Raw genomic sequence first — 25,287 nt, 5'->3', positions numbered from 1 at the left:
AGCATTTCTTGGCTCTTGAGCTGTAGGTATTGGTGCCAGCTATGTGTCTGTGCGCATCAAATGTTGCCCTCTGGAGGTAGAGCTATGGCTAAATTTCTGATGACGACTTGGATCTTTGGGCAAAGTAGAAATCCAGAAGATAAATTTTCAAGTTGCAGTGGGGCATGATGACTTGGAGACCATGAATTATAACTATGGCACATGATGTTGTGGCATCTGGCTATGTTTTCAGCTTCTCCTGATCCACCATATCGGCCGCCACTCATCCAAGAGACGTGGTCAAGACATTGTGTTAGATAAGTGCATGAATGTGAATCAGTGGTTAAAATAATAACCCTTCCCTCAAATTAACTATTTTAGATTTAAGCCTGTGCTACTTAATGGATGTAAGAGACTGAGTTATTAGGATACAAGTCTCCTTTTTTAATTATCTCTAAGGATAAGTTGACATTTTAAAAAACAAGTAAAAAGACTTCTGAAGTGCTGAAGGAAAAAGATCAAATGGAATTTTAATAACATGTTTATTTTCAGGCTGTGAAAGGTGATTAGAGAGAAATAAATGAACAGTCTTTGATTCCCTTTTCTCAGGATGTTTTAATGAGTTTGGCCAAAGCTGTTGCCAATGCAGCTGCCATGCTGGTACTAAAGGCAAAGAATGTTGCCCAAGTGGCCGAAGATACTGTCCTACAGAACAGGGTAATTGCTGCTGCCACCCAGTGTGCCCTCTCCACCTCACAGCTTGTGGCATGTGCCAAGGTAAGGCAGCTGGCGCCCCAGCCCTTTCTATCCAGTATCATCTGCTGTTATCTGCCTCCAGGCATTTGGTGGGTAGCAGGGGTGGAATTTGTTCAAATAGTCCAAGCTTTAGAACTTCTTTCAAGTGTCTTAAGTGATGATGGGATTTTAGCATAAGTGGTCTGATTCTGCTTTTATCATTTGTTCTTTGCCCAAGTCCTCAGGCCATTGGTACTTTTCACTAGTTCATTTCTATATGCAAATTGCTGTGTCTCCCCTTTGGACTTCTCAGTGCCTCTTACACCTGCACAAAAATAGTTCTTGCCGTATGTGGTACAGCATTATAAATGGGTTCAGAAATAAGCCGCAGAGTTTATGGGAACCCTTTGTAGGCTGCACAGTGTCTGAGTGGGGATGTTAATTGTTGCCAGGGTATACACACTCTGTGTGTCATACATCCCCTCATTACATCTGCCCGGTAATGCTACAAGCAGGATTAAGCACCATTATCTCTAGTTCACTGATGAGGAATCTGAGGCCCTTAGATGTTAGTAGGTTAAGGCCACAGAAGTAGTAAGTGGCAGAACTAGAGTAATAACTCAAGTCTGTCTGCCTCCAAATACCTTTCCCCTCCACTTCATGTGTCCTCTCGGTGATGATGCATCAGAACATGGGAAATGTCCGTTTCTGGCCTTGATGGCCTGTCATGTTGTGTAGATCTGTGATCTGGCTCAGCTTCACATCGAGAGCCTATGGTAAGATGTGCAGCATTGTCTCCCTCAAGCTTTCTTTGTCCACACTGCTAGAATTGACAAGGAACTGACAGAACCCCCCTGTTCATTAAAGGACTATGAGGCAGAGTTTCAGGTGTTCCTGGGAATAGAAATAGAATTCTTTTAGGTAGTCTTTGTATCCCAACTCAAAAGACCCAATTCAAAGGATCCTAAAAGGAAGGAGGTATAATTGGGAAATCTCAGGAATTTCTCTGTATGGAAGTAGGGCAGTGTGACTAATGACATTATAAATCAGCGGGACATGTCAGATCACAAGGATGAGGTAGAATAGAGAGTATGTGAGACTGAAGCAATGGTTTCATTGAATGAAATGGTCCTGTGAGTAAGAAACCGAGCAGTGGTCCTGTGAGTAAGAAACCGAGGCCCAGAGCAGGAAGGGCCTTGATGGGACTGTGGGGGCACATGGAGAGGGACTAGGATTCAACCGCAGTGCCCACAACCTGTTCCTGTCTGGCTTCAGGTTGTGAGCCCCACTATCAGCTCCCCTGTGTGCCAGGAGCAGCTGATTGAAGCAGGGAAGCTGGTGGACCGCTCAGTGGAGAACTGCGTCCGTGCCTGCCAGGCAGCCACCACCGACAGTGAGCTCCTGAAGCAGGTCAGCGCAGCGGCCAGCGTGGTCAGCCAGGCCCTCCATGATCTCCTGCAGCATGTGCGGCAGTTTGCCAGCCGAGGCGAGCCCATCGGCCGCTACGACCAGGCCACCGACACCATCATGTGTGTCACTGAGAGCATCTTCAGCTCCATGGGTGATGCCGGTAAGGCACTGTGCTGTGGGTGGGTGGATGGGTGGGTTTTAGTGTTCCTGATGGTAGTGCTCACCTACAGGGAAGGTGAAGGCTGCCTGGATGACTGGCAAGGGCAAGTTCTCGTCGGTCTCAAAGACTTCCCCACTGAAGCTCGGAAAAAGATACAAGACTCTTCCATAGCCATGCTTACAGACTTAAACAGAGTTCACCAGGTTTTTGTTATAATGGTTAGATTTTGTTATTTTGTTAGATTCGCAGCAGATCCTTTGTTCTGTGAATGCACATATTGGGTATGGTATGGCAAAGTTGGAGCAGCCACAGAAGGAAACAAGATCAAGGCTTGGAATTCGGAAGTTTATTGTACTTGCGTGTCCCCTGGAGGGGACAGCGCATGCCACACAGGGTCATGGGAGAGCACCAGGGTGGTCAGGAGGGAGAAGACAGGAGCAAGGGGAGGGCCTAGACCATGGCCTTTATTGGAACTTCCTTGGGAAATGCAGGGCAGGGTAAACAATTTAGGATTGGCTAGTTTAAATAATTTTGGCAGGCTCTAAATTATGGAGGTGGTGGCTAGTTACCTGGGACCTGGCCCCAGGATGATCCAGGCAGAGGAACAGTGTCTCCTGAATGTCTGGGCCAGTTAGAGGAGGAATCGCTCTGGATTGGTTAGTTTGCATATCAAAGACATGTTCCCTGCTGAGCCTCTGCAGTCTCTAAATTGTCTAACCCTTAGAGGACAGTTTGTCTCCAGCAGAAAGGTGTTTTCAGATTCCAAAGCATCATACATAATATGCAGTCAGTTTAAAAACATATACAATACACCTTTTTATCATCTATTGAAAAGGAAGTCTCCCCAAACCCAGCTCACCACTGTGCCATCAAAATCCCCGAAATTCATAACCTTTTCACTTTATATATCTTAAAGACTTTTTTTTCTTTTTTTTCTTTTCTTTTTTTTTTTGAGGTGGAATCTCACTCTGTTGCCCAGGCTGGGGTACAGTGGCACAGTCTCGGCTCACTGCAACCTCCACCTCCCAGGTTTGAGAGATACTCCTGCCTCAGCCTCCCAAGTAGCTGGGATTACAGGCATCTGCCACCATGCCCGGCTAATTTTTGTATTTTTAGTAGAGATGGGGCTTCACCATGTTCGCCAGGCTGGTCTCGAACTCCTGACCTCGGGTGATCTGCCCGCCTCAGCCTCCCGAAGTGCTGGGATTACAGGGGTGAACCACTGTGCCCAGCCTGGACTTTTTTCATGTCCACCTGTATGTTAATCTTTTTAGTGGCAGCATAGTATTCTATTTTTGTAGGCATCATAATTTAACCAGTGATCTTTTAATGGACATTTAGTTTTTTTGTTAGTTTGTTTTGCTTTTACAAAAATACTACAATAAGCATTCTTGTAAAAATAGTTTACTTTTCGAATATAGGGTAAATTCCTATTAATGGAGGTGCTGGGCCAGTAGGTAGATTTTTATTTTAAATGTGTCTAAGAAATTTTTCTCCAGAAAGGACCCACAATTTGCAACCCAACTAGTAATCTGTAAGATATCTATTTTTGAGCTTCCTTGACAGCATAGAATAATACCTTATAACAAGTTTTGTTTTTTTTTTTTAAGAAAATTGTCAGCCGGGCGCGGTGGCTCAAGCCTGTAATCCCAGCACTTTGGGAGGCTGAGACGGGCGGATCACGAGGTCAGGAGATCAAGACCATCCTGTCTAACACGGTGAAACCCCGTCTCTACTAAAAATACAAAAAAAAAAAAAACTAGCCGGGCGAGTGGTGGGCGCCTGTAGCCCCAGCTACTCCGGAGGATGAGGCAGGAGAATGGCGTAAACCCGGGAGGCGGAGCTTGCAGTGAGCTGAGATCCGGCCACTGCACTCCAGCCTGGGCAACAGAGCAAGACTCCGTCTCAAACAAAAAAGAAAATTGTCTTGTGTTCTTCTGTATCCGTAAATAATTTAACAAGATAGGAATGCTTCACACATTTGAATTTGTTGTTGTTTGTTTGTTTGTTTTTGATAATCCTTTTATTTTGAAATACTTTTAAATTTGCAAAAAAGTTGCAGAGGAAATACGGAGAGTTCCCATATACCTTTCCCAGTTTCTCCATTTTTGACAGCTTCCCTAAAAGGTAGCACATTTGTCAAAACCAGGAAATTAGCGTTGGTACTTTACTAACTAAACTACAGACATTGTTCAGATTTCATCAGTTTTTCTGCTGATGTCCTTTAACCGTCTCGGGATCCAGTCCAGGATACCACACTGAATTAAGCACGTTTTTATTTGAGTAAAAGCTTTCTTCTTCCCCCTTTTTGTTACAGTGCTTCAGCATTCTTTTCAGATGGCTTTTGCTAGAGGAAGAAATCCCTTACATTTGAATCATGCCAGTTTTTAATGTTGGTTGTTATACTCCTCCTACTTCCAGAAGGAAATTAAAATAGATTTCAGTAAAATCACAGGGACAATAAGACCAAAGAGTAATGCAAGATCAAAATCAGTGCTGGGAAAAAAAGGATGAGCAAAGAGAAAATTGGCAGGGAAAACTCCAGGCCAAGGCAAGTCATAGCATTTGAGCATGAAGCTGGGGTCCGTGCTTCTATTAGCAAAGGCCAAGTGGCACACAATAAGTGGATTGTGTGATATCCCTCATCTGGTGCTAGGTAGCCTACACATTAATACAGAATTTAAAAATAATTTGTTCTGTGCCAGTTCTTCAAAAATTTTATTATAGAGGCTTTTGTGTAAGTGGTTTTCAAAGTGAAGAAGGCAGTGTTTTCTAAATAAGTGTTTACTAATGCTAAATCCACATAATTTTGTTCCCTGCCCTCTCTTTATAAAGTGTTCCTCTTTGGCTCCTTCTGTTCTCTTCATGCCTCATAGTGAAAGGCTGAACCCGGATGTGTTTGGGGAGTATCATCCTGGCAGCTGCAGAGAATATTTTCATTTTGGGTTCTAATTTGGATGCATCGCTTAGGAGTAGAGCATGGAGGTTCAGTTTTTTTGCTCCCACTTACCAGAGGAGTAGAGACAAGACTCTACTGGCTCCTGAGGTTTTACTGACCTTTGAAAAGCAGACAAACAGACCACATCTTCTATTCCGTCCTCTAGGTGAAATGGTGCGCCAGGCGCGGGTCCTGGCCCAAGCCACATCAGACCTCGTCAATGCCATGAGGTCAGATGCAGAAGCCGAAATCGACATGGAGAATTCGAAGAAGCTCCTGGCAGCAGCAAAACTCTTAGCCGACTCCACTGCTCGCATGGTGGAAGCTGCAAAGGTATTCTACTGGATTTGTTTGTATGAAAAGTGAACACTATTAAGTGTTAGGATTTGGAAGGTACCTTCCAGATGGAGGATGTTCAGCCAAGTGTGCATTTTTGTTTGCTTAAAACATGTGGCTTGTAACATCTAACCCTGTTCTTGTGGCAAAGGAGGTGATGGAACATCTCAATGAAATACTTCAGGGGAGTGGTACTGACTCAGCCATAGCAGCAAAGTGCCCTCTTTAGGGAGGCCTCTTTTTCCATTTGGTCATCACTATGTTGGCTTCATTGAACGTGGTGACTAATTTAAACCTGAGATTTTTCAATAGCAAATTCACCTAAACCTGTTCTCTTCCTCAATGCCTTAATGTTACTTTGCCCTCCATTTGACTTCTCAACTAAACTTCTAGCAAGATTTTGCACAGTAGACTATTTCCTACTTTACCGTTCTTTAAATCCCCATCACAGTTTTAAATATTATAAAAGGATGAGGAGTTAAGTGTTAGCTTTGTGCTTTTTCACAGCTATGCTATAGCATAATGCTTACAAAACCTAGTGATTCTGAACCTGGGGTCTGATACATAGCCCCCTGTGAAACATGTTAAAATTCACATGCTTCAGTTTCATCCCCAAAGATCCTGATTCACAAGGTCACTGGTAGGACTCAGTGTGTGTGTGTGTGTGTGTGTGTGTGTGTGTGTGTGTGTGTGTGTTTAAGTTCTGCAGAGTATTCCGATGTGCATCTCTAGGTGAGAACTGTTTTAAATGAATAAGGCTATATTTTTCTGGGTTTTTTATTGTGTACCTAGCACACATTTCTTACAGAATTAATAGAACATGCAGATAAATGTGAAAAAAGAAAATAAAATTCACCTTCAAATTCCTGCCCTTAAAATAATATTTTAAATGTATTTCTATGCATATAAGATTCATTAAGGCCAGGCACGGTGGCTCATGCCTATAATCCCAGCACTTTTGGGAGGTCAAGACGGGAGGATCACCTGAGGTCAGGAGTTCGAGACCAACCTGGCCAACATGGTGAAACCCTGTCTCTAATAAAAATACAAAAAGTTAACCGGGGGTGGTGGTGTGCACCTATAATCCCAGCTACTCGGGAGGCTGAGGCAGGAGAAAATTGTTTGAACCCAGGAGGTGGAGGTTGCAGTGAGCCAAGATCGTGCCACTGCACTCCAGCCCGGGTAACAAGAGCAAACCTGCGTCTCAAAAAAAAAAAAAAAAAAAAAATAGATTCATTAAGTATTTCCACATCTTATCTCATCTCCCTGGCTGCCGCGAATTGGTATCTCAACCTAATATGTGCATTACTTCACTTACAATGTATTGTGGGCTGGGCATGGTGGCACACGCCTGTAATCCCAGCACTCTGGGAGGCCAAAGTGGGTGGATTACCTGAGGTCGGGAGTTTAAGACCAGTCTGACCAACATGGTGAAACCCTGTCTCTACTAAAAATACAAAAAATTAGCCAGGCTTGGTAGCACATGCCTGTAATCCCAGTTACTAGGGAGGCTGAGGCAGGAGAATTGCTTGAACCTGGGAGCCGGAGGTTGCAGTGAGCCGAGATAGCGCCACTGCACTCCAGCCTGGATGACACTGCAAGACTCCGTCTCAAAAAAAAAAAGTGTTGTGACACATAGCCATGTAAAGGACCTCTCCTGACTGAACTGGCATTCATGTTACCTGAGGACTGAGAGTTCTTAGAGACACCTCGTGGGTAGCGGTGAAGGAGAGACCCAGGGAGGGGCAGCATCTGAGCTTCCTTCCCTTGTCTCCTAATCCCTGTTTCAACCAATAAGCTCTGCTTTTAACCTCCTTCTTTAAGCTGTACATATATCATATATGTATATATGATATATATATGTGCTCTGTGTGTGTGTGTATGTATTGGGTTTTATGTAGTAGCTGAATTTTTTTTTGAAAGGTTTTACTAGTTTACCTCACCTCTCTCAGTCTACACATAGCTATTTGAGGCAATCTTACATTCACAAAAAATTACTTGCTACGTTGGAAAGAACTGTAGGGTAGATCTAGTCCATTCCTTATTTTACAAATGAAAAAAATTAAAACTCAAAAAGATGAATGCTAATGCCACATAAGCAGTATTGAGCCAGGCCAGTGTGCACGTTTCGTTTTTTTTTTTTATTTTTTATTTTTTTGAGATGGAGTCTCGCTCTGTCACCCATGCTGGAATGCAGTGGCACAATCTTGGCTCACTGCAAGCTCTGCCTCCCAAGTTCACGCCATTCTCCTGCCTCAGCCTCCCGAGTAGCTGGGACAGACACCTGCCACCATGCCCGGCTAATTTTTTGTATTTTTAGTAGAGACGGGGTTTCACCATGTTAGCCAGGATGGTCTCGATCTCCTGACCTCTTGATCCACCCGCCTCAGCCTCCCAAAGTGCTGGGATTACAGGCATGAGCCACCACGCCCGGCCATGTTTTGTTTCTTGATGTGACTGTTTACCAGGCCAATTCAGTGCATTTACCAAGTTACCAAAAACTCATTTCTTCTAAGTATTCATGTGATTTTGGTTATTTATATTAAATGGGACAATGTTAAGTGTTTCTGTAAATTCTTGCAGCTTTTAGTTACAAGTTTTCATTTTGTCTTTGTAGCAATATTTTAATTTGCTGAATTTTGTTGAAAGCTAAAGAACACACAATGGTTAGACTTCCAAGGATTATATTTAATGTGCAGAAAAAATATATTTCATGATTAGTAACTAAGATTTCAGGCCAAGATTAGTACCCCGTATCTGAGACATACGCATCATAAAAAAAGACATTGCTGAGCAAGGACCCAAAGCATCCACATCAGTGTGAAGTGCAGAAATGCTGGTTTCCAGCTGCTCAAAATACATAAAATTAAGACTGATGTGCATGTGAGACATATATAAAGGAGCGGCTTAGAAAATACCTGATGACCAGAAAAAAAATGACTTCCATAAACCTGCAAAAGAAATCAAAAGTAGCCCAAACAATCCTTTTACATGTGAAATGCAGAAATAAAAATTTTTCAGTGCTAGAAACACAAAATCAAGATTATGAGAATGGTTAAGGTTTGAAAGAATAGGAGATTCTATTCAAGAGGGTTGCCAAAATAATTCTGCCACAGCTGTTAAAACTAGTCCATCCTGTATGCATTGCTATAACTTTTATAAATAGCTCAAAGAAATCGGTTCTTATAAATTGGTAAGTTTAGCAAATTGGCCACTTGGAAATCTAGACCTTTAGGAAATTGATTTTCTATGAATCGGTGTGCTGTTCTCTGCTGTTCTCCCTGCCTGGAGAGCAAATATTATTGCCTGAAAGCATTCATAGGAAGAAACTCATTGATCTATAGACATCAAGCACATATTACAAAGCATTCAGGCCCTGGTAAGGGAAATCTTGACGGCTGCTGTTATTGTTGGTGGAAGAGGAAGGCTGGATGTGTGGTGAGCATTTGTTGAATTATTTCAGAGTTAAAATGATATCCTTTCTCTACATTACCATTAGCCTTCCCCTGCTTCAGTATCCCACTCATGTAAATAAAATCCACTTAGGTTTCTAAGACATGTTCAACTAAAAGCAACAAAGTAAAAGGGCTGTGGGGCTGGACAAAGAATGCATGACTGACTGTGCACATTGCCTTCCTCTTTTTCTGTCATGTTGAGGGCATTACCTTTCTCTCATTAATTCATTACTTTTGGGTACCATCTCAACTTTGCACTAGACTTTCTAACTCTGTCTCTCTAGGAATGTGATTTCTGGGCATGGTCTTTCTTTCACAAAATTTCCTTGGAATCTTTTTAATGGCATTCCTGAGCCCTCCGTCCATCCTGCCCCGTCTTCCCTCTGTCCCTGCCTGAGTTGATACTGGACTCTTACCCCTTCACATTTACCTGTGCCACAGGGTATTTCAGGAGTGACCTGAAGACATGTGTCATTACTGTGTCATGCGAATGAAAAGAAGATTCTCCCTGGGAGAGATAGGAAGAGGGGAGATTTAATCTTCCCATCTTTTAAACCATGGGTTTCTGACCAAAGGTTAATCTGTATGAACAACCAAGGCAGTGTTCTCAAGTGTTTAATTATTACTTTGGATTTCTAACTGCTTAGTCACACAGTTTTGAAACATCCCCTGGTAGGTATTTTTTTGTTGTATGAGGAAACATCTTCATCATAAAGATTTGCTTGCAGCATTCGACTGTCCTTCCAAATGCTTTCTATTACTAAGAAAAAACAATACTAAAGGCATGAATTCAGTGATGTCTCCCACTGGACCACTTGAAATCTTTATTTTCACCTTTGCAGGGGGCTGCAGCCAACCCGGAGAATGAGGACCAGCAGCAAAGGCTGAGAGAAGCTGCAGAAGGCCTCCGGGTAGCAACCAACGCAGCTGCCCAGAATGCTATTAAGAAAAAAATTGTCAACCGACTGGAGGTCAGGAAAGAGGCTGGCTTTCTGGGATGCCCATCTTAAATTGCAGAGAGTTATTTGAAAAGATAGTTGAATTAACAAGGTGTTGCCCATATAAAGAAAGCCAAGTCAAGGTTGTTTGACTTCAGACATCATTGTTTGAAGGTTTGAGTACTATAAAAGCATTGACTCCATTGGAAAAAGCTGCTTCTGTAGGCTTGAATCCTTTCTAACGTTCAAGAATAGAATTTAGACTCTTTTCAGGAGGAACTGGATTATTTTTTTTTCTAGCATTAAAGGATATACGCATTCAAGAAGGATCTTTTGCTGAAAATATTTATATTCTGTTGGAGTCAGTGACTTTGTCAGGACTTCCCATAGGAAATATGAACTTCGGAGATTAGGCTTGGGTGGAGAGGTATAGAAGGGAGTGAAATATATTTGTTATTTTTTGAAGTAATTATTCTGAAAAAGAAAGTTGAAATAGTAATAGGCGCAAACTATGTTTTTTTTTTTTAAAAAAAATTATCCTACAAATGCACACGGGAGAACCTTACACTGAAATTTGAGAGTTTGGAAGCTGAGACCTTTGCCTGTGTACTGTGAAGTCCCTCCATATGCAGTCTGCTATATTCTGGAAGAAAAGTAACGTTTTTGTTCTTGGAAAAAGAGGAGGATAAACCCAATTAAGTGGCCTGGTGGGAAAGTCTCAGCATTTTGGAACTAAGGCTTTTGAGTACTGAGAGAGCACCAGCATTTGTGCTTGACGCAGAACCATCTATGCTGCTTGTGGAAGATTTTTTTTCCAAAAACATTTAGACTTGGTGAAGCTTGTCAGTGTCATTATGATCTTGGGATCATTCCTTTTGTTTTTGCGAAAGACAAATGAACTTCAAAGCTTGAGCTTTCAAGCATGCCTGTCATTGTCACTTGTCTCAGAGGATGTCAACACAAGGAAGATAGCGTGTTGTAAGATTAGGGTCATCACTGGTTTTAAAAGACAAAGCCTGCTCTTTGGAGTTCTTTTAGAGCGACAAACCTATCCTGACTGTGGTGGAAGTGACCTGTAGGACATGCATGTGTGTTGCATATGCAGACCCTGACTCATCTATCACTCCTCTGCAGGTTGCAGCCAAGCAGGCCGCAGCAGCAGCCACACAGACCATTGCCGCCTCCCAGAATGCAGCTGTTTCCAACAAGAACCCTGCGGCCCAGCAGCAGCTGGTCCAGAGTTGCAAGGTGAGGTTCCAGTGCACAGAGAGCCAGGTCAGCTGCAGATGACCCTGATAACGTTAGAACGCCAAGTCCCCTGGTAATTCAGTAAAGACAGATTATCCAAGCTTCTAATCCAATTTGTCCCAGTTCCCATGTTCCAGGTATATACACGTCTGGTTTTTGTCTATTAAGTGGATGGCCTGTGTTTGGAAGGAAAGTATGATTTTCTTCCAGCATTGTCTTACTTTTGTCCACAGTTTTCTTTTCAAGAGACTGAACCAAAGAGGATCAATGACGAGGCCATTTTAGGGCTCTGAAATAGGAAGGAAGTGTTGAGTTTCCAGAGTGCCTTTCTTTGAGAGGCAGGACTTTGAATTCAGCCTTGCTCCCTGGAGCAGGGTTGATTTCCTGCTTTCTAGTAATTGCACCTCAAGGATTTATTTCATCCCGTCTAGCCTCTGTGACTTTGTGCTTTGGTGCTTTTTGCTGTTGCCCTTATGTCTCTATTCTTCTGACACCTGGGCCTTGTTGCTAAGTTGAGCCCAGTTTACTACAAAAGGTACAGTAAACACCCTTGTTGGTTTCTCTAAGAGCCCAGGGAGTTGACTTCCCCAGGGCTCCTGTGAATTGTGGCAGATGCAAAATCCAGTTGCAGAGCCACTGCCCACATGTGGGTGGCATGTCTGGCTGGCATGTCTTAGAAGTATTTGCAGCTAGCCATGGTAGCTGGCTGGGAGGCATACCTGTCTGTGCTGGGGTCATGAGAGCCAACTGCACCCTCTCTCCTTCTTCAAATCTCTGCCAAATGATTCACATTTGTGAGGGGTGCCACTGCTCCCACTTCAGAAATGGCTTTACTTCTGATAGAGCCCTCTATTCCTGAATCTGGGTTCTCTGAGGCCAGCCCTGCTGCTGTTGTGGACTGAATGCACTCCAGGAAGAAAAGCCTCAGTGACATAGTAGGGTCCTGGGCTGGTGTCCTTCGGTCCTATGTGGATAGCGAAGGGGTCTTGCTGAGAGTGAGGGCATCTGTTGTGGGGGAGTTTGCTTCCTTTTGGGTCCTCAGTTCAGCTGCTAGCAGGGGTGAAAACTTTCTTCTCTGGGAGCTGTGCAGCTCACATGCAGGGACATGCCACCAGATGAGTGAGACCTCTCGTCCCTCTTCTGCAGAGAGACTGAAGATACTAGGTATCAAGTGTCACTGCCAGGAAATGAAAGGATTGAGATGAAGAGGGGAGAGTCGAGCAAATGACTAGAACTAGCAGAACTAGCAGTCCTAAAGGGGGCCTAAAATTCCTTGGAAACATTTTTTTAACCTGTGCTGGAGCAGTCCTAGAAAAATATGTTCCCAGGCCAGTACGCAGTGTGCACCTTTATCTGCAGTGATGGCCACAGTGCTGTGGCCTCTGAGAGCCTCGTTAAGCAGAGAAGGATGTGTGGGCACAGAAAGGAAGTGTGGACAGAACACAGAGAAAGTAAAAGGCTCATCTCCCAAGACACATAGGAGCCCGTTACTGTACAGCAGCCCTGCCTCACGGAATGCTGTGCCTCTCTCCTTTCCCCTGGCTTTGGGCTTTCCAGTTTGAGAATGAGAAGTCCTTCTTAGAGAAAGAGGGGCCATGGCAACACAAAGACTGATGCACAGAATGCGTGCCTGCAAAGTAAGAAGCCAAAGCACTTACGTGCACGGGTATCCAAGTATTTCCCTCACCTTCTGAACATGAGGCCATATGACTTCAGTTTACCACCGGTGAATTGTGTAGATCCTTTGATTCTAGGTTTGCAATGGCAGTGAGCCAGATGGTGTGAGTTGCAGCTAAGGAAATTCTTTTAGGCCTCATCATAGACAATCATCTTCGAAGGAATGTATTGAGACCTCCAGTACCACAGGGTAGAGTGTGTGTAGACAAAATGCCCAGAAAATGGGATTCAGTGTTGGTAAGGACCCAGCTGGCTTAATGTGCAGTGTCATTCCAAGGTCTGGGGCTGCTGTCCCCTGGGAGTGGATGGCACATCCAAAAAGCGCTCTTGAGTCATGTTCTAGCTTCTTTGGATAATCCCACCATTCTAGCCATGCTGTTTTTATTTCCTTGCCTTCTGCAGGCAGTGGCTGATCACATCCCTCAGCTGGTCCAGGGAGTGAGGGGGAGCCAAGCTCAAACCGAAGACCTGAGTGCCCAGCTGGCTCTCATCATCTCCAGCCAGAACTTCCTCCAGGTAACAGGGCCGTGGTCACCTTGGGCTCACTCAGAGCCCTCGTCTGGGCAGGGACTGCCCTTTAAGGAGAGGAGTTAATGAATTCCCCAGCCTCAGCTAAGTCTTTGCAGTAGGCAGAGCTTGAAGGCCTCTTCTTTACCTTTCCAGTTTCAGGAGAGGTGGGTTCAGCCTGGCAAAGCAAAATGCTGATATGCAGGGAAATTGCCCTGGGGAGATGGCATATGATCCATTTTCCTCAGGATCATCATATGTATTTCTCTTCAAAGAGAAGAAAACATGTAAAAAGTTGCAGGTTGTGATGAACAGCCTAGGAACAGGCATTGCTTTAGGTTTTTGTTTGCAGAGATCCTAATGTCATTATTCGTGGACCGGGGAAAGAAGTGTGAAGTGCCTCTTCTCCAGAGAGATGATGGTTCTCTGTGGCAATTGTACAGTTATTATTGTCAGTCTCTTTGGGGTGAAGAAGGGTAGATTCATTTTAAGGAAAATAAAAATATTAAGTTGTGGAAAAATTCCCCTTTATGTGCTTCTTATATTCAAATGTCTCTACTTTATCAGCACTTTTTCTCAACTTAAAAGCAGTTGATATGATGAGGTGGGTCAATTCCGCATCCCTTTCTAGTTCAACTGATAGTTGTAGGACCCAGCGATACATCTGTTTGGTTCATTTTTCAAGTTGTATAACTCTAACATGCAGAAATAAAACGTGAAAGGTTTGATGTATCTCTTCATACTTTACATACATATGCAACACAGGTATATATGTGTGTATATATTTGTTTAAATTGGTATTCATTGTATGTAGGCCCTTTGTGTTTTTCATCTAACATATGAGTGTTTATGATTTTCAATAAGCTGTTATATGACTATACTCTTAACTTTTCTCTCATCATTGGACGTACAGGTTTTCAGTTTTTTGCCATCGTGAATAACGTGATAAAAATCTTTATGTGCGCAAGTCTTTGTTCTCTTCTTGAATTCCTAGAGAGAGGATTGCAAATAGCTTATTTTTATCTTTAGGACATTGCAAATTATGACGTGGACAAGGCATTTCTCTCTTCATTTGAGAGGGGAGAGAGCCTGGAGCCAGTTGTGGGTACTGTCTCCACCCTGGCAAGATTGTAGGACATTAAGACAGAGCCATGTAGATGTGTTTCTAGTTCTACTCTGTCCCTGCCCTTGTTTTCCCTTTTCCTTTGTTCTTTTAACTTTGCTGTTATAGATAGATCTTTACAAGAAAAAGGGAAGGTTGAAAATAAATAGAAATTGAATTGACAGATCAAAAAGTTTGTGCATTTTAAACTTCATGTTATAAAACTCCTCTTCCAGGAGGTTGAACAAATCTAAATTTACAACTTAGCAGTAATACGGAGCGTGCTTTTAAATACATCTTTTATGAAATTGGGGATTAAGGTTTTAAGAAAACATGTATGTTTTTGCCAGTTTGCTCTGTAAAACTATTTTTGTTTGGTTTTGCATTTCTCTGATATTCACAATGTTGAACACTTTTCATAAGTTTCTGTTATTTTTTATTATGTAAAATTATCTTTTTATGCTTTTTGTATACTCATGGTAGCTTTTATAAATATTAATTATTTAAATATTAAAAATATTAACTTTTGTCCTTAATATTTATGATCTAGCACTTGTTGCAACTTTTCTAAGTATAGTCTTATAGCATATATATTAAAAGTCTTAAAAGTATGTATATTCTTTGATCCAGAAATTCTTTTAAAAATTTATGCAAAAAACATTATAAATGTGTACAGATTTAGCTACAAAGCTGTTTATCATACTATTGTTTATTAAATTGGAGAAAATGGAAACATGCCCAACAACAGAGAATTGAGAAATGGCAATAGATGCATATACTGGAATATTGTATAGCTGTTTAAAAGGTAGGATATGTGAGACAAGGAGATTGTGAAATAAACAGTATGATCTTATTTTTGAAAATATATGTACATGCACATAGGTAGCCATTCACTGGTGAAATTATTTTGCTTTGTGAGATGCGAGGTCATGTTAGCTGTTTTATTTATCTGTCTTCATTTTCCTAAGCAGTCTTTTGGGAGTATGTGAGGCTCAGAATGAAGAGCTATTCTGAGAAATACAGTGAAACCTATTTCATAAGGAACTCTTTTTGAAATCTGTTTTAAATGAGAATTTCAAGCCACTCTTCTAATTTTGCCTTTTCTACCCTCTATGACACCTCCTTTTTTCTTTTTTTTAAACATTCCTAGAATATACTGCCCTAGAGTATCTGGCTTGAGGTGGCAGTTTGGGAGTAGGGGACGAGTTGTTTAATATTCCTTTTTTTTTAGGACAAAATCAGTTCTGACTGCTGTGGAGACATCGCTGCTTGGGTCTATCCTCTCTACCTCTTGCTGCCCAGGAGCCGTCTTACTTTCTTTTCATCTCTCTATAGCCTGGAAGCAAGATGGTGTCCTCTGCCAAAGCCGCAGTGCCCACCGTGAGTGACCAGGCCGCAGCCATGCAGCTGAGCCAGTGTGCCAAGAACCTGGCCACCAGCTTGGCGGAGCTGCGTACCGCCTCGCAGAAGGCAAGTGGAGCATGTCACAGGGGTTAGCTTGTCAGGAAGGGAGCTGGGGTGGCATGGGTACCACCCAGGGCCTGAACACTGCTGAACCTATTTCTTGGCAGAGTTGTCCATTCCACTTGCATGACTATTAAAGATGCCCCTGTGGGTTGGCTTTTATTGCATTAAGCCACTATCTCCCAGACTTAGTATTCACTTTTTGGTTTCAGATGCCTTTCGTTGAACTATTTTGAGTTGCATACTTCCTCCTCCTCCTCCCATATCCTGGGACAAGCAGTGGTCCACTTTTCACAGTCTTAGGGGAGAATGGTAGCCATCAGTGTCTCAATGCCAGCTAAATTGTGGTCCAGAATAAGTGATCATATATTCCAGGTGTCATCTTATGAACTTAATAACAAACTGTATAGGCAGAAAACCTATTTTGAAGGGTCATCTTTGTTATCTTTTTTGCCCTGGAATGTTTTCACATCTTGCATGGAAGCATTCACCTTAACAAGGTCCTAAGGAGAACAGAGTTGAGGACTAAATGAATTTCTGTCTCTGGAGCATATTAATTACCAAAGGACCTCATTTACTACTCGTGTTTGATGTGGTATTAGCATCAAGTTCTAGCATGAATTCACTTTTCTTCATTGTAGCAAACCCTTTATAGAAACAAGCAGCCTCATAAATTGGTAAGAGAAGAAGGTAGAAGCTAACTTGAATTCTTAATATGAGGAGTACGCTACACTGCCAAATAAAAATATCCAGAGCTTTAGACTATATCCAATAAAAAAGTTATTTTGACCTATGTTTCTCAAAGAGATCACCTGGGGATGCTTATTAGACTGCACATCCCTGGGCTTCGCCTATGAGAAACCAGATTAGAATTTCTGGTCGTAGAGCCGGAACATCTGCATTTTCACAAGCTTCTTTGCGGAGTCTGAGACACACACCAACACTGAACCACACTGCTCCAGAGCAGTGATCCCTAAAGTGAGACTCAAGCAAGACTGTCCATTGGGTACAGGAAGGCACTGTGAAAACTTGTAAATATATATGTGTGTGTGTGTGTATATATGTGTGTGTGTGTATGTATGTGTGTGTGTGTGTATATATATATATGTATTTTTTTTTTTTTGAGACAGGGTCTTTCCTTGTTGCCCAGACTGGAGTGCAGTGGTGCAATCATGGCTCACTGTAACCTTGATCTGCTGAACTTAAACAGTCTCCCACCTCAGCCACTTGAGTAGCTGGACCACTGTCATGTGCCACCACATTTGATTAATTTTTTTTGTTTGTGTTTTTTTTATTTTTAGAGATGAGATTTCATCATCTTGCCCAGGCTGGTCTTGAACTCCTGAGCTCAAGTGATCCTCCCACCTAAGCCTCCCAAAGTGTTAGAATTATAGGCATGAGCCACTGCACCCAGCAATGTGTTTTAATATGTAGCATAGGATTAAGAGTGCAGGCTCTAATCCCGGCACTTTAGGAGGCTGAGGTGGGTGGATTGCTTGAGTCCAGGAGTTCAAGACCAGCCTGACCAACATGGTGAAACCCCATCTCTACTAAAAATACAAAAATTAGCCGGGTGTGGTGGTGCACGCCTGTAGTTCCAGCTACTTAGGAGGCTGAGGCATGAGAATCACTTGAACCCAGGAGACAAAGGTTGCAGTGTGCCAAGACCATGCCACTGCACTCCAGCCTGGGCAACAGAGTGAGACTCTGTCTCCCAAAAAAAAAAAAAAAGAATGCAGGCTCTGGAATCAGACTGTCATTGACTAATTTTGTGACTTAGACAAGTTAGTTAACCTCTCTGTGCCTCAGTTTCCTTCTTGAGTAATACTGGCACAGAAATCAATTGGTATTTATTTCTGCTGTTATTACTATTATCTAAAAATGGAAAGAAATGAAAATGTACCAGTATTTAGTGTACTAATCAATAATTACATGTTTATATAATTATATGTGCATGTGTATATTGAGGGATGGAATCAAAGCATTTGGAGATCAGTATTATACATGACCAAGAGATAATTTTCATAAATTACTAAGGAAAAAATATTTTGTAATCTTTGATACAGAAAAGTAATGATTTATAATTTAGAAATTTGTAAAGAGAAGCAATAAAGTTGACATAGACTTGCCCCCAGAGTCCTGGGTGGGTTCATTTGTTCATTCACTGCATCTTTCCCATGCCTCTCTGTACACACGTGGCTGTGCTAGGTGCCCTGCCTCTAGAAGTCAGCCACAGTGAAAAATAAATGATCCACTGAGTCTAAGAGGCCAGTGCATTTCAGATAAGGGTCACTTCTGGAACACTTACTATATCCAGTTATGAGACATATGTAATTGATGGTTTAAGGAAGTTAAGAGTAAGGTTCTAACTGAGGATGATTTTGTTCTTAAAAATACTTGCTTTCCTTGCTCCTCCTGCTGGATTTGGAGAATCACTGGGTATATCCAGAAAGGCATTTTATAAGTTGCAAAAGTGTTGGGGACACTTTTCCGAAGCAGACTGGGTACACATATTCCCAACTCTGTTGACAGGCCCATGAAGCCTGTGGTCCGATGGAAATCGATTCAGCTCTGAATACTGTGCAGACGCTTAAGAATGAACTGCAGGATGCCAAGATGGCGGCCGTGGAGAGCCAGCTAAAGCCACTTCCAGGGGAAACGGTGAGCTGTTAGAGCCAGCTGGGGTGCAGGTGTACCTTTTGTTATGACGTTAAATTATTTGTTGTTAGGGTGTTTGCTAAATGTCACGGCATGTTGAGAAGTTTCTAATCCTGTGGCCTTTTTCTGAAAAGAATGCCCAGGGCAGCTGGAGGAACTAGGTTTGGAGTTAGGAGTGCTGGCTTCTACACTCAGCTGTATCATCAACTAGCTGTGCACATGTTTCATATCTCCTCTGTGTCTCAAGTATTTTATCTACAAAGTGGGTAGCAATGAGGCTATCCTGATACACATAGAAAAGATTATCAACAATCATTTTTAAAAAACATTTACTTAATGCAAAGCACTAGGATGGACAACGGCAAAGTGCGTCCATACAGGAAAGCCATACTGCAAATGGAATAGTGGCCCTAGAAATCTACTGTGGTCATATTACCACACCTCCTGATGCTTATGTTAGAGTTCTGTTGGCTGAAACTTTACCAGTCCTCCTCATTTGTATGTACTTTCTCACATCACTGAACCTTGCTAGTAAAATACCACCATGTATTAAGCATCTGTGAAGCACTGTACACACACAGTCTAGTTTATCGTGATAGTAACTTTCATGAGCAAGTTTTATTAACCCCGTTTACAGTTGAGAAACACAGAGGCACAGTTTGTCACTGTTTTGTCCAATGTTATCTGCCAGTTAGGAGCAGAACCACAGTTTGAATTCAGATTTGCAGGACTCTAAAACCTGTGCTTTTGAGAGCTTCTGGCTCTTTGAATGAACTGAAGACTTTTAGAATGTAAAGGGGACTTCAGGAGCATCTAATGTACCATAGAACAATGCCTGGTACACAGAAAGCACTCAGAAAATGTGTGTTAAATCAAGTTCCCCTAATTGTACAAAAGAAGAAACTCAGGTTCAGAGAGGTTAAGTCATTTAACTTAGGTCACCCAGTTAATGACAGATTTGGGATTGCCTCCTGGGCCCACAGCTTTGCAAAGTAGTCCAGAAGTCTCTTTGCAAAGTCCTATACCCCAGGGAGTGCAAGAGAGACTGGCATGACATGTAATTCCACCTTTACATAGAGCATAGACCAGTCAGTTAGAATGCAGGAAAACATCATGAAGTTTTAAAGAAATTGCTCTAATAAAGTCTGTATTGTGTCATGACATATTGTTTGCTATAATGGACCAGGCTCTGTTTTTATTGGAAAGCACTGCCTCTCCTGGAAAACATGTTGCAAGCTTTGAAATGCATTTGTTCTCTCATGCCTTTTTGTACTCTCGCAGTATACCTAGAAATTCTCTTCCAAAACCTCATCTAGTAATCAAATAATTGTCCATACACTAGGCCTTTACTGACTTCGTTCCCTGAATTTTTTATTCAGTTTACAAAGCAAAGTAACATGCTGTTCATGGGAAGCAAGCACTGTGCCCATTTTCATAATCTCATTTACCACTCCAACCCTCTATTTCTATTGCATTTCCTTTCAGTTGGAACTCCTCAAAGTATAATGATCAAATTGAACAATGTTAATGGTCCCACATGCCAGGAAGGTGGTGCAGCTGGATGTCTGCCCACTTCCTGCCCAGCCATAATTAATTCTCGCTAAGGATTTGTTGCAGACTTTCTAAATTAGCTTCTAAAGGCATAATACTAATAGCTACCATTTGTTGAGAGCTTACATTAGTTCTCTGAAAACCTGAGCCTAGATACTATGATCTCCTCAGGAAACTGAGGCTTGGAGAGGCTCAGTAATTTACTCAATCTCATGCTAGTAATTGGGAGGGGAGGGAGCAAGGGGCAGGGATTTGCACCCAGATTTGTTTGTTCTAAAGCTCGGGCTCCTTCTCCTGTACCACCCTGCTGCAGCTTAGTGCCATTGGTGGGAAAGAGCCAGGGCTCAAAGTTTGATCTACATGACTTTTCTAAATGATGCTAAGACCTCAGCAGATGTTCCTTTTCTTCTACGTTCTTTTCCTCCTTGAATATTCTTATAGCTGGAAAAATGTGCTCAGGACCTGGGAAGCACATCCAAGGCAGTGGGCTCCTCCATGGCGCAGCTGCTGACCTGTGCTGCTCAAGGCAACGAACACTACACAGGTGAGACCCACGCTCTTCATGCCTCTGTAGTCAGCTGCAGACCACTGGGCGTAGCAGGGGAGGAGAAGGAGATGTTCATTCCTTTGACAATACACGTGCCATTTTTCACCCAGCAGTTCACCATATATTTTTCAAGCACCATGTGCTCGTTACTGGGCTTGATACTAAGCACACAAAGACTAATAAAATATGATTCCCCCAAACTATTTGTGGATTGCCCCCATTAGACTATAAAGAAGTATTAATTATAGACTTCCAGGTCTATCTGTGAATCCTGGAATCCCACTAAAGTAAAGGCATAAAAAAGGCTAAAGAGGGTAAGAGATGATGACAAATAAGATGTCAATGGAATGTGTGAAAATGGAAGGAGACAGATGCGTGGTAACAGGTAGAGGCGAGTGAACAGAAACCTGAGGGGTAGGGAAACCAGCAAGGAAGCAAGCTGATTTGTGCTGCAGAACCCTGGGGGGTGAGGCGGTATTGAGTATTGGTGATGCCGGGTGCCCCGAAGGTAAGAGACTCCTTCAACAGGAGTCTGTATAAGGAACAGATTGTGTAATCATCAACTCTAAGAGAAGCAGACAAGTTATACAATAAGGAAACGTTATTGTGGTAGGAAGTCTATACATATCTCAAATTTTAAAACCAAGAAGTTTCAGTATGGGCACATTTCTTAAAAATATATATGGAAGGAAAGCTTAAGGAATTGAGTGGCTCTAGGAGGAGGGACGAAGAGGGGAGGAGTGGGTTTTGGATCATTGCTTTTGTTACACAGTAACACTGCCTGACTTTTTGAAATATGCATTATTAAAGTATAATATATGCACAGAAAACAGCATAAATCCTAAATGGATACCTTCATAAGGTCTCACAAATTGAAAACACCCAAGAAGCCACTAGCAGGATGGAGGAATCAAACATCTTCAGCCTCCCAGATGCTCCTTTGTGCCCCCTCCCAACCACTGTATCCCCGCTCTCCTTCCCCAGAGGTAAACACTCATGGCTTTTAACAGCATAGATTAATTTTGCCTGTTTTTGAGCTGTAAGTAAATGGAATAATATAATATATGCCCCTCGTGTCTAGCTGCTTTTTCATAGCACTGTGTTTGTGAGACTCATCTGTGGTACACAGAGTGGTTCTTTCATTTCCATTATCTCTATGGTATTACATTACATAAATATAGCTGTTCTTTATACTGTTGTTGGGCATTTGGGTTGTTTCCAAAAGACACTGCCAGGAACAAGTCCAGTCCACGTTGTTTAGGGAAGATAGTAAGCATTTCCTAGCTGTGTACCTAGGAGTGGATTTCCTAGGTCAGAGGCTCCCCATGTGTTCAGTACATTTCTTTCAGCAGCGTACAGAAGCTCCAGTAGTTCTGTATCCTTGTCACCACTTTGTGTCATCAGTCTTTTAATTTTAGCCCTTTTGGTTTGTGTGTGATAGTATCACATTATGATTTTAATTTGCATTTCCCTGATGAACAATGCCATCAAGGACCTTTTCATAGGTTTATTGGTCGTTTTGTGAAGTGTGTTTGTGTATTTTGCCCGTTATTTGAAAATTGGTTTATTATCTTTTCCTCATTTATAGGAGTTCTTTGGTACTTATATGTATTGCTTGTATATTGTGATTTGCATTTTTATTCTGTTAAAGTGCCTTTTAATGAACAAAAGTTTTTATTTTAATATATTCCAGTTTACACTTTTTTTCTTTATGGTTAGTACTTTTTGTGTCCTGTTTTAAAACTTTTGCCTAAGATCATGCAGATGTTCTCCTCTGTCGTATCCTAGAGCTTCACTGTTTGATTTTCATGTTTAGAACTTTAAACTATCTGGAATGAGTTTTGTTTATGTGCAGTAGGGTTCATTTAATTGTTTTTCCACATGGATATCCATTTAACCCAGCATCACTGATTGAAAAGGCCACTTTTTCCCGATGATCTTTAGTGCCACTCTGTTATAACATAAGTGAATATGTATGTTTGGATCGGTTTGTGGTATTTGTTCTTTTCCATTGATTTAATTACCTGTTCTTATATTAGTACTACGCTTCCCTAATTGCTATACTGCAGTTTTATACTAAGTCTTAATGTTTGGTAATGCACATCCTCCAACTTTGTTGGTTTTCCTCAGGTTAGTATTGGCTATTCTTGGCCTTTTCCATTTCCACATAAATTCTAGAATCAGCTTGTCAATTTCTACAAAACAATAATAAAAAATACTGTTTTCTTAAACCAGTATTTTTAAACCACTATTGGGATAACATTGAATCAATTTTGGGAGAATTGTTGTCTTTATATCATTGAGTCTTCTAATCTGTGAATATCCATTTATTTAGGTCTTCTTTTCTCTCAGTACTGTTTTATGGTTTTCTGCATAGAAGTCTCTGTTTTGGTTAATGTATGCATGACATATCTTTTTTCATTCTTTTACTTTCAATTTTTCTTCACGCTTATATTTAATGGGTTGGGTATCCACTGAGTTTGTCATTGTTCTTTGGGGAGGGCAGAGAGTATTTGGTGGTGTAACAATCTTTTTCTTTCAATTAGAGTATTTGTCTATTTATAGATAGTGTAATTACTGATATGTTGGAGTTCGAGTCTATCATCTTAGTATTTGTTTTTTCTGTGCCTACCTGTGGTAAGTTTCTTTTTTTCCCCTTTGCTTTTGCCTCCTTTCAGATTCGTATACATTTTCTAAATTCTATTTCCTTCCTCTTGATTAGCTTGTTAGTTGTACATTCATTTACTATTCTTTTATGATTTCTTTAAATCTAAGTTACTCCGTTTACCTCTTCCTGCATAGTGCAAGAGTCTTGGGACGTTTAACTTCATTTACCTTTCTTTCAATTATTGTTGTCTTTTTTTTTTTTTTTGGAAATAGAGTCTCATGCTGTCACCAGGCTGGAGTGCAGTGGTGCGATCTCAGCTCACTGCAACCTCCACCTCCCAGGTTGAAGCAATTCTCCTGCCTCAGCCTCCCGAGTGGCTGGGACTACAGGTGTGTGCCACCACACCCAGCTAATTTTTATATTTTTAGTAGTGGTGGGGTTTCACCATGTTGGCCAGGATGGTCTTGATCTCTTGACGTCATGATCCGCCCGCCGTGGCCTCCCAAAGTCCTAGAATTACAGGCGTCAGCCTCCGTGCCCAGCCGTATGTTTTAATTCTAGGTATATTTTCATCTCTGCAATACAGTCTCAGTATTGTTCCAGATAATCCTTATTCATTTGGATTTCCTCCCATAGTTGCCCTTTCCATCACCCTTCATTCCTTCTGCAGCTCCAGGGGCTTTCATTAGGGATCATTTCTCTTATACCTGAAGAACTCCCTTCATTATTTTCTTTAGTCTTAATCTAATGGTGACAAATTCTCTCCATTTTGGTTTGTCTAAAGATGCTTTTGTTTAGCTTTTATTTTGGGTGGATAGTATCACTTATTATAAAATTTTAGGTTGGCAGTTGTTTTCTTCCAGTACTTTGGAGATGTTATTCCATTGTCACTGGTTTCCTTTATTTCTGTTGTGAAGTTAGCTATAAAGGTAATGTGGTTTTATTTTTCCCCTTTCCTTGCTTTTTGAGTTTTCTTAGTTTTTAGTTTTCTAGCAGTGTGCCTGGGGGAGTTTTCCTGCATATTTATCCTTCTTTGGGTTGTAAGTACTCCTTGAAAATGGGATTTGTTGTCCTCTGCCAGTTTTTAAAAAATCAACCTTCGTTTCTTCAGATATTGCTTCTGTCCCAATTCCTTTTTCTTATGTTAGATCATTTCACTGTGTTTTCTACGTCTTCTGTACCCTTTTCTTTTTCATCATTTTTCTTTTCATGCTTTATTCTCAATATTTGCTTTTGATCTATCTTCCAGTTCACTTTTCCTCTCTTTAGCGGTGTCTATTCTGCCAACCCCTTCAATTGAGATTTTAATTGTAAGTGTCATATTTTTCAGTTTTAGAATATCCATTTGATTATTTACTTATAGTTTGCGTCTCTGCTGAAATTCTGTATATTGTCATCTAATTTCTTCAACATATTTATCACAGTTATTTAAAGTTGAAGTCCGGTATCCTAATATCTGGATAGCCTGTGCCTGTTTTTATTGTCAGGGTTTTTTTTCCCCCACTCTTGGTATTTCAGCCATTGGTCTTGTCTCCTGGTGCTTTCATGTTTTTTGTTTGTTTGTTTGTTTGCTTGCTTGCTTGTTTTCCTTCAAGACTGAACATTGCTGTTTTAAAATGTAGAGATAGTTTGAGGCTCTGAATTACGTTTTTTTCCCTACATAGGATTACTGTTTTCTCCTGACAACTGGTTAAGATAAGGACAGATCACAATAAAAATGCAGGAACTGAGCTGATTGGAAATTGTGTGGTCGGTTTCCAGTTTACCTTTGAGGGTGTAGCCCTTGCCTGTCCTATCGGAAAGGGTTGCTATTTACCAGAGCCATTCTGTTTCTTGGGCTCAGAACTAGGCTTTTTCTCTTCCTAGCCCCATGAGACTTCGGGAAACTTTACTCAGCTTCTCAGCTTCTTGGCAACAGGTTACAAATTAGGAAATGCCTAATCTACTCATCTGACAAAGGGCTAATATCCAGAA

General features: G+C 41.5%; 1 protein-coding gene across 1 annotated transcript in view; it reads left to right on the top strand.

Annotated features, from left to right (window-relative positions):
• Window positions 1–25,287, top strand: part of TLN2 (talin 2) — a 284,115-nt gene that overhangs the window by 145,558 nt on the left and 113,270 nt on the right. The window contains exons 19-27 of the mRNA XM_011940468.1: window positions 589–756; window positions 1,990–2,284; window positions 5,389–5,555; window positions 9,856–9,984; window positions 11,086–11,199; window positions 13,279–13,392; window positions 15,821–15,955; window positions 18,482–18,610; window positions 20,600–20,702. Coding sequence (XP_011795858.1) covers window positions 589–756; window positions 1,990–2,284; window positions 5,389–5,555; window positions 9,856–9,984; window positions 11,086–11,199; window positions 13,279–13,392; window positions 15,821–15,955; window positions 18,482–18,610; window positions 20,600–20,702 — 1,354 coding nt within the window. The remainder of the gene's footprint in view (window positions 1–588; window positions 757–1,989; window positions 2,285–5,388; window positions 5,556–9,855; window positions 9,985–11,085; window positions 11,200–13,278; window positions 13,393–15,820; window positions 15,956–18,481; window positions 18,611–20,599; window positions 20,703–25,287) is intronic.

The sequence above is a fragment of the Colobus angolensis genome, unplaced genomic scaffold, assembly GCF_000951035.1.
Source record: "Colobus angolensis palliatus isolate OR3802 unplaced genomic scaffold, Cang.pa_1.0 Scaffold19, whole genome shotgun sequence".
NCBI lineage: Eukaryota > Metazoa > Chordata > Mammalia > Primates > Cercopithecidae > Colobus > Colobus angolensis.
This window is presented reverse-complemented; position numbering and strand designations above follow the sequence as displayed.